Source organism: Serinus canaria, chromosome 14 (assembly GCF_022539315.1).
Source record: "Serinus canaria isolate serCan28SL12 chromosome 14, serCan2020, whole genome shotgun sequence".
Taxonomy (NCBI): Eukaryota; Metazoa; Chordata; class Aves; order Passeriformes; family Fringillidae; genus Serinus; species Serinus canaria.
In genome coordinates this window covers 16,121,068-16,130,038 of record NC_066328.1, presented here as the reverse complement: position 1 = coordinate 16,130,038, position 8,971 = coordinate 16,121,068, and the positions used below count along the sequence as shown (strand labels likewise).

The window sequence follows — 8,971 nt, the reverse complement described above, 5'->3', positions numbered from 1 at the left end:
TGGCACTTCTGTCTCCAGTTTTAAGTAAGGATGGTTTTTCCTTTAAGAGTGACTTGGAAAGGAGCCAAGGACTGGCTATTGCCAGACACCAGACTAAAATGGCAGCATTCTTGTCCTTGGTAGAGATGCGTGACACAGCAGAGGGGCTGTGGCAGCAGTTCATATGATGGTTAATCAAGGTATAATTAAACTTCAGGTTATCTTACTGCAATTAAACTATGGATTAACTGTGTTCTAGGTTTTAATATGATGTTGTGGTTTAGAAATGGTACTCCCCAAATTAGTGTTCCCACCAAAATGCTCCAAACCATGAGACGCTTGCTCATTCCCTCCTCCCCTGCCTCTCCCCTCATGGACAGGAGAATTGGGAGGTCCAAAAGATAAAGATCATGAGTTGCAATAATAACAATTTACTGAAAACAGCAGTGTACTAAGAAAATGAACAGTAAGAGCAACACTATCAATAACAGTGTACAAGAGAGACAAAAAAAATCACACAGATTTTTTCAATCACTAGAAGACCAAGGAGCCCCTTCCTGCCCCTGGCCTGCAGCAGTGGCGGGCTGAGGTGGTACAAAATAACCTCTGGGTCTGGGCCATGCCCCTCCTGGCTACTGCAAAAATTAACCCTATTCTGGCCAGAACCAGGACATGAATAACTTTTCCCATGCAGGTGACTAGTACCTTGCTTGGTGTTAGCTTAATTTTTTTATGGATTGAACCTTCAGGTAGTACCATCTCTCTAGCTAACTCCAGGGTTTAGTGTTACTAAATCCAAGTAGAAGATAACCCTGACCTGGTAATTCAGACAGAGGCTCAGGCAGTGCCTATACAGAGACTGTTTCTGATGGATGCATACACAGGACAATGACCTAAGATAGGCTTTTTAGGAGTTATTAGAAACATCTACAAAAATGAAGTGACTACAGTATCATATTTCCACTTACCCGTTGTGATTACTTCTCCATGCTTTAGCAGGATTTTTTTGGTTTTGCTCCATCTCTAACCTCTCCTGAGAGAGAGATGCTACTTGCCTGATTTTTAATTTAATTTCAGTGCTGCTGGCTACATTTCAGAACTATGACCACCAGAAACTAACGGAGAAGCTGAGCTCAAGCGATCGCACATAGTGCCAATATTTAACTGGAATAAACAGAATCTGTCCAGGCATCAGAATGCAGGACTGAAATGCAGCCTTTGTGAAATTTGGAAACTTGACCAAGTCTGGGTCTTCCACATCAACCTATTAAAAAACCAAACAATCATCAGAAGAATGTCTTTACTCAAAGATGATTTGATAACATTACTGATATTAAAATTTCAGGCAACTATTTACCTGACTAGTATTGTGAAGAATTTGGCTTTCATGGGGGTACAGGTTTTCTGAATCTTCTGGTGAATAGAGACGGATATACTTTCTTCCAAATACCTGTATATAATACAATAAATGTTTTCCATTGGTCATTAACTGGCACATTACCAAAGCTGCGGGCCATAGCTGGCATTTAACAGTGAAATATACCTAATTACAAGGAAAATAATTATTGTTAGTAATAGACAGTGCTATAATAAAGAGTTAAACCAGACTATTGGAATTCAAGTACCTCTTCCCTTGGAACAGATAAGAATTTGAAATACCATTGGGAAGGAAATGCCTTTAACCAGATTGTTTTCAATTCAAGGTTCAAGGAACCCAATTTATACATCAGTATTTGGGCTCTACATAGCTAGAAATAAGAACTGAGAATAAGGAGGCTGAACCTTCACTGCAATCAGCAGGCAGAGGTACTTGCACAGTGACTACTAGCCTTCCACATCCCCCTCAAATTCATTTCTGTTTCATCGTTAAACCAGTTCTTTCATTGGAGTGCTGAAATGAGATGAGAATTTGTAAGGCGAGTGGCCCGGCTTCCCTGCATGCTACATGAACTGCAAGTTTTTGGTGTCAAGATATGGCAGCATGAACAAGTCAAAGCTGAGTCCTCCACTGATACCAGAGGAAGAGAAGGTTTAGGGTGAAGAATTCATACTGCTTGTGGCAGCGTTCCAGACCACCGCAAGAGCTAGGCATGATCATACTTGTTGGGAGCTCTCCTATTGTGAGTACTCTGACTAATCCCAGCAGCCTTGAGTGGCTACCCAACCATTCCTAACCAACCTGCTTTTCCTCTGTCTTAACGTCCCTTCCCACATATTAGAATAGGATTTTCTGAAATCTTACCAACACCAAAGCTGTCATACTGGCTATTTAGAGTTCGTTGCTTTCAAGGACATCACATAAAGGTATTCCACAGACTGGACACATACCAAGTACTCCTGCCCTGTCCTGCTCTTCACTATCACTGATTAAACTACTTGATCTATATAACTCTGGCTGTCCATGTGTTTTTAGGATGTATTCCATACCCCAAAGGTATTAAGGATAATAATTAGCTGGCTAAAGAACCAAGTATTACAGGGTATTTTTGGTGACATATGGAAGTGACAAAAATGCTGATTATTCCTCCTACAGCATGTTGTCTGAATGCTTGAAATTTTTTCAGGACTGCCATCAGCTGTTAACACTTCTTCTTTCACTTGCCTCACTGGATTAAGACTTTGTATATTATAACATGGCAGGCACCAGTTATTGGGCAATAGCCTGCATCTCCAGAGACTGCTTTTCTCATTAATAGAAAAACTATGATCTCAGCACCAGCCACCAGCCAGGATAATTTCATTTTGTTACTTGTACTTGTGCCTTCCTGTACTCCACAGCCACAGTTTAAATGGCATCACAATACAGGGCAATTTTAATTGAAAGCTACCAGATTATAAAGACTTTTTCACAGCACTGGCAGATAATCTATTTTTTTTAGGCAGAAGAAAACAAGTTCTGAAGTTTGTAAGGGAAATATCTTTTCCCAGTCCAACAGCTCCTATAAATTTTTATACCACCAAGAAAAATCCCCTCAAGCTTTACATAGCATGAACAGTACAGTACTTCACCTTCAGAATGCAGCTGTATGTGTGTGCCGAGCAGGTAGCATGCAAAAGAAATACAATCCATAAAAGGTTGCACAGCAGTTGTAAAAAAACATTCCAGGAAGGCCTAAATTAAGCCTCACTTTCAAGTGAAAACATAGGTTAGCAAGATGCAACTGGGACAGAGAAACTAAGGCACAACCCATAAATAACCATCAGTAGAAAGTAATGTCACAATCCTGCTGGAAAAGTGTGAGAGTGGTATTTGCTGGGTCCCCAGGACAAAGGAGGAATTGAGAATCTGACTCCATGTTCTTGGAAGGCTAATTTATTATGTTACTGTGTTATATTAAAGAATGCTATACTAAAGAATACTAAACTATATTAAAGAATAGAGAAAGGATACCTACAGAAGGCTTAACAAGATACTAATTAAAAACTTGTGACCCACTCCAGAGTCCTGACCCAGCTGGACCGTGATTGGTCATTAAGTAAAAACAATTCACATGTTGGATAAACAATCTCCAAACCACACTCCAAACCAGCAAAACACAGGAGAAGCAAATCAGATAATTATTGTTTTCATTTTTCTCTGAAGCTTCTCAGTTTCCCAGGAGAAGAAATCCTGGCAAAGGGATTTTTCAGAAAATATGATGGTGACAAGTATAAGCCTGGATTTTTTTAAGTGTCTGATTGAACAGTAATCTCCTTCAGTAAACAAAACACCTCTCAGTGTACAAAGATTCACAGTAGTCAACTGCTTGGATCTAGAAGACATCCCCTTTGACCTGTTCAGTGCTTACCACAAATGGCCCGAGTATTTTATTGGGTTATTCTGCACTAGAAGTCATCATCAAAAAGCCTACCAAGAGGAACTCAGCAGGAATTATGTCAAAGTACAAGTTTTAATTCCTAGCTCACTGCATGCATTAATATTTTACTGGGTAACCTGATACAGACTAAAGTATGCACACAAGTCCACCTCAAAACCTTGCTTTCCAGATGTGCTGGCTTTGGCTGGGGTAGAACTAATTTTCCTCCCAGTGGCTGGTATAGGACTATGTTTTGGATTTGTACTGAACGCAGGGTTGATAATATAGAACTGTTTTTGTTATTGGTGAGCAGGGTTTACACAGACCTGAAGCCTTTTCTGTTTATCATACTGCCATGTTGGCTAGGAAGTTGGGGGTGCCTGGGATACTGGGAGGAGACACAACCAGGACAGGTGACCCAAAGGTATTTCAGACTACATGACATATTGCTTAGTATATGGGGGAGGAAGAGGAGAAACAGGAGAAAGAAGAAAAAGAAGGGGGGATGTTTGGAGTGACAGTGTTTGTAACTGTTAAGCATGATGGGCTCTGCTCTCCTGGGAATGACAGAACACCTGCCTGCCCATGAGAAGCAGTCAAGTAATTCTTTGTTTTGATTTGCCTACATGCACAGTTTTTGCTTATTAAACCTCAATCCACAAGTTTTCTAGCTTTTACTCTCCCTGTTCTCTCCCTCATCCTACTGGTTGAGGGAAGAGAAAGCACCTGCATGAAGCTTGGGGATTGGCTGGGCTCAAACCACAACACCAGAAAAATAAACTCCTTAGTACAACATGACAGGATCCAAATTCTTCCCAACTCTGTTACAAATTCCATGTGACCTTGAAAAAGCTGTTTCTTGTGATTTCTATCTATCATCTGTAAAACAAGAGTAAGTAATGGTCTCTCAATGAGCAACACTTGTGGTCTGTAAGATTACAGTAGTAAACTGCGGTAATGACAAATGCAATAAAGTAGCAAAATAGTATCTCCCTGTTCTCTAGCCTTCCATTGTTCAAGTTGTCTGCTCCCCTTGTCTCTAACACATACCACAAATATTTTCTCTAAGTATTGCATTAATGGCATGTGCAGAGTAACTAGAGTACATACCTGGGCTAAAAAATTTTGCTGGGGATCTTGATGAAGAGGTGAGATTGTGCCTCCAGGACCAAACCAGGCATTAATGGTGATGTCATCTTCTTCCCCTTCCCCCAGGCAGCAGTAGTCAGGGATACTGATATCTTCTTTCAGTTCTGGGATCTATTTCCACAAAGAAAGAAACATTAAAAAGGGTATGTGCTGACTTGCCAAAATCCATAATTCATCAAACAGATGAGCCAGGCTGGATGCAAAGAGAACAAATGACTGGCTGGTCCAGCAAGGGTAGGAGAAAAGTAGCTGACCTGCTAGGAATCTGCAGGAAATGTTATCAAACTTTCTGTTCTAGTCAGCAGACTCTGTTCGAAGGAGAAGCAGGAGAAAGAAAGGGGTTTCCTCATTCTTCAGAGACCCTTTGATTTTGCAGAAATCAGAGATACCCACAAGAATAAGTACATTTGCTCCTCATGGAAAAGGAGCAGCTATCTCTTCTATACTATGATTGCTTCCATTTTTATGTCTCCCACCAACATAAGCTCTGGTAAACTGGAATGACATTTCAGATTATGGTAAACATATTAATGTTGAAAACATTCCTGTCCAAATCTCTTCCCTGACTTATGAAAGGGGCTTTCCAGGTGATATCCCCCTAAGTATATGCTACATTGTACTGAAACAGCACTAGGATTAAATGTCTTCATCCCAAACAGGATTTGTTTCCATGTCTTGTAGCCAAATGGAACAAATTTCTCCCTCTGATCCTTCAAATCGTGGGAACAGAAACTTAAGAATTACTGTGAATTCTCCATATGCCCTCCAATCTAGTACAGTCAACATCTTGAGAGACAACTTGTGCTGCAACAAAAAGAAGACATGACTACAGGAAGACAACATTCACTCAGTTTTACCTGATCAAAAAGCTGGTGCTGGGCAAGGTATCCTACATTGTTCTGAAATGACAGCAGAAGAAGAAAAAACATACATGGAAGACTGTGAGTTAATTTAGTTACAGGTGAATAGAATTTACTTACTGTAAATTCCAGCGTTCTGTTCAGAGTACTATATATAACTGTTTCAACAGTATAAGGTGTCTTCAGAAATAGCAACTTACAGTTCCATTGAAATAGTGAGAGTGTAGGTGTGTCTCCACAATGAATAAATCATCCAGCTTGAGTTACTGAAGGAAGCTGGGACTCCCTATGGAGTCTTGACAGCTGACAATGCACTACATCTTTCTAGCCAGACCATGCAGGCACACAGACCAGTTCTCCTCCATGCCCTGGAACTACTCCCATACTCTATTCCAGGGCCCACCACAGATCAATTTGCTATGGCACATAGTCCTTCCTGCCAGAAGGCCAGGAAACAGAAATGGGGGCTTGGGATCCTCATCTGTGAAAGCAAAAGGACATTCCAGACGCTAATCAACTTTGTATTTTTCTGCCTCATGGCTTGTAAATTTGGATCTGATCCTAAATCTCACTAAGCAGTTTAATGAGACAGAGGAACAGCACTGCTGGCTGAGGATCCCTTATTCTTAGATTCCACCAGTCAGGTTTTTGCTGCGTATGTATGTGTATGTATTGATCAAATTCCAGCTACTGTACATTTGATTATAGGTAAAAATCAAACCTATTGTTGCAATAATTATTCCTAGCTTCAGGAAAATATGTCAAACGTTTTCATTCAGAGCTGTGTTTACAGCACACCCCCTCCCTTGATACCACCTCTGAGTAGGTTTGTTGTAAATAGAACTGTTGTCTGTACCAGCACCATGCTGCTGTGTTTGGAGATGAAACAAACAAGTGTAACAGACCTCATCCATGATATACTGGCTGATGAAGTCACTGACAGTCATGAGCTGCTGAGACCATTCCTCGTCTGTATACCGAGCACCCAACTCCACAGGGACTGTGCGGCACCCTGCGACTTGACAGAAATAGTCCACACTGAAATAAAGAAAGTTCCATCACCTTCTATACTGCTCTTACTAATTCTGAATGTAAGGCAATGAATCCAAATCAATCTTGTTGGGTAATAAAATTCTACTACCCTGAGTTTCTCCTGTCTAAACCAAACCAACCAGAAGAAAAAGGCAGAATAAAAGAATGCAAGCCACAAGGAAATCAGCAGGCAGGTTTGTGTGTACATGACCCCACAACTGTGTTTTGTTTTTGTTTAAAAGCCTGTTTGCCTCAGTTGTTTCATTCCAAACTAAGAAGAATTAAGCTGTTACTGTCTCTTGGCAAGGGATGGCCAATCTTTTTGCTGCCTGCTGCCACATTTGATAAAATGTTGTATCTTTTACACAGTAATATTAGATCAACTCTCCATCAGTGTTTATACAGGTGCCAATAATAGCCATTCCAACTGCAGCCAGAGGAATTAGTTTGATGGGTGAAATACATCTCTCCATGGACAACAGTACTAATTAAACTGAGAAGTTAATCTTGTGAGAGATTTTTTTCCTTTTCTAGGGAATCATGACCTTCAACTCACAAATACTTGATGCTCAGTATTGGAAATGCGGGCACCATTGTGTGCAGTAATGAGGCAGCACAATGCTGTTACTCAGTTCTGCACAGTAGTGTCTGAAACTCAACACTCAAACACAGCACTGAACAAACATCAGTGCTTGGACTTATGAATGAAAAAGTCAACCATGCTTACTCTTGGCTCTGAAATTCACTTTCCATTGCAGTAATTATCAGCAACCTCCAAGAGGTAAAAACCACTGATATGTGTGCTTGACACAGATCCACTGAGCTGTGAACAGCTCATTGGCACTTTGCAATGTGCAGTTCTCAAGAGATCCCAGGTGTTGCCATTGGGCTCCTGGGACAGCTGAAGGCTGGGCAGAGGGTGGCCTTCACCCATGAAGAGCCAGAGGCTGGTCCAAGAGTCACCTTTGGCCCCGAGACAGTCCAGCATCTGCCTTGAATGCTAAGAAGAGCTTCTCTCATGTATGAAGCAACTTCCACTGAGCAGTAGTACAGTGCTGCTAGCAAAATGCACTGTCCACGGTATCCATTGCCTGGGAAGGTCTGCTGCTCTATCGAGCATCAAGATACCCAACGCAGGGAAGGATCGTGCCTTCACTTGGACAGGGAAGGAACTTACTTCTCACCTCCACTTTTTCATACACGGCCAGTGATCCATGACGCCCTCCAGGACCACGGGCCGCTGGGGAACGAGGTAGTTGTCTCTGAAGTGCTCCAGCGAAGGACAGCGAAGGTGCGGAATCACCTCCTCCGGCTGCACGGCGCAGGGCGGCGGCGGCGGCTGCGGCCGGACGCTCTGGAACGGACGTTCCCCCTCAGCAGCCGGCACACGGAGGCCGGGCCGCGAGGGGGCTCGCGGGGCGCGGGCGCTACCTGGGCGCGGGCTCCGTCGCGCGACGCCGCACGGGGCAGGTGCGGCTGCAGCGCGCGCACCAGGCGCGCCAGGACGTTGTCCAGGACGGCGGCGCCCATGAGCAGCCCCAGGTCGCAGAGCCGCACGGCGCGCGCGAGCGGGCGGCCCGCGGCCACCTCGGCCAGCGCCCCGAAGAGGCAGCCGTAGGCGTAGACCTGGCGCCAGCCCTTGCCGACCTCCCTCCATGGCCCCGCGTTCAGCTTCTCCCAGGAGTAGTCACGCAGGACGTCGCTGAGGCGCTCTAGCGCCGCTGCCGCTGCCGCCCCGGGCCGGCCCGCCGCGCCGTAGAGCAGCGCGCGGGCCCGCCGCAGCAGCGGCAGGACGCAGTCCTCCACCTCGCCGCTCAGCGCCAAGGTCAGCCCCTCCTCGGCGCGGGGCAGCAGCGCCCGCACCTCGGCCCACAGCGCGGGGCTGTCGCTCGGGCACTCCGCGCTGCCGGTCGCCGCCATGGCCGTGCCTGCGCCGACGTCCGCGAGGCGGCGCTTTCGGGCCGGCCCGGGGCTGAGGCGGGGCCCGGGGCTGAGGCGGGGCCCGGGGCTGAGGCGGGGCCCGGGGCTGAGGCGGGGCCCGGGGCTGAGGCGGGGCCCGGGGCTGAGGCGGGGCCCGGGGCTGAGGCGGGGCCCGGGGCTGAGGCGGGGCCCGGGGCTGAGGCGGGGCCCGGGGCTGAGGCGGGGCCCGGGGCT

The 8,971-nt window shown here is 45.2% G+C and overlaps 1 protein-coding gene across 1 annotated transcript; it reads right to left on the bottom strand.

Annotated features, from left to right (window-relative positions):
• Nucleotides 1–381: 381 nt before the first annotated feature.
• On the bottom strand, nt 382–8,737 carry KDM8 (lysine demethylase 8). The gene is given in 7 exon segments (XM_018915721.3): nt 382–1,243; nt 1,337–1,429; nt 4,887–5,036; nt 5,783–5,824; nt 6,691–6,823; nt 8,002–8,231; nt 8,234–8,737. Coding segments are annotated over 7 exon segments (1,317 nt in total). The 3' UTR covers nt 382–1,078.
• Between the last annotated feature and the right edge of the window lie 234 nt (nt 8,738–8,971).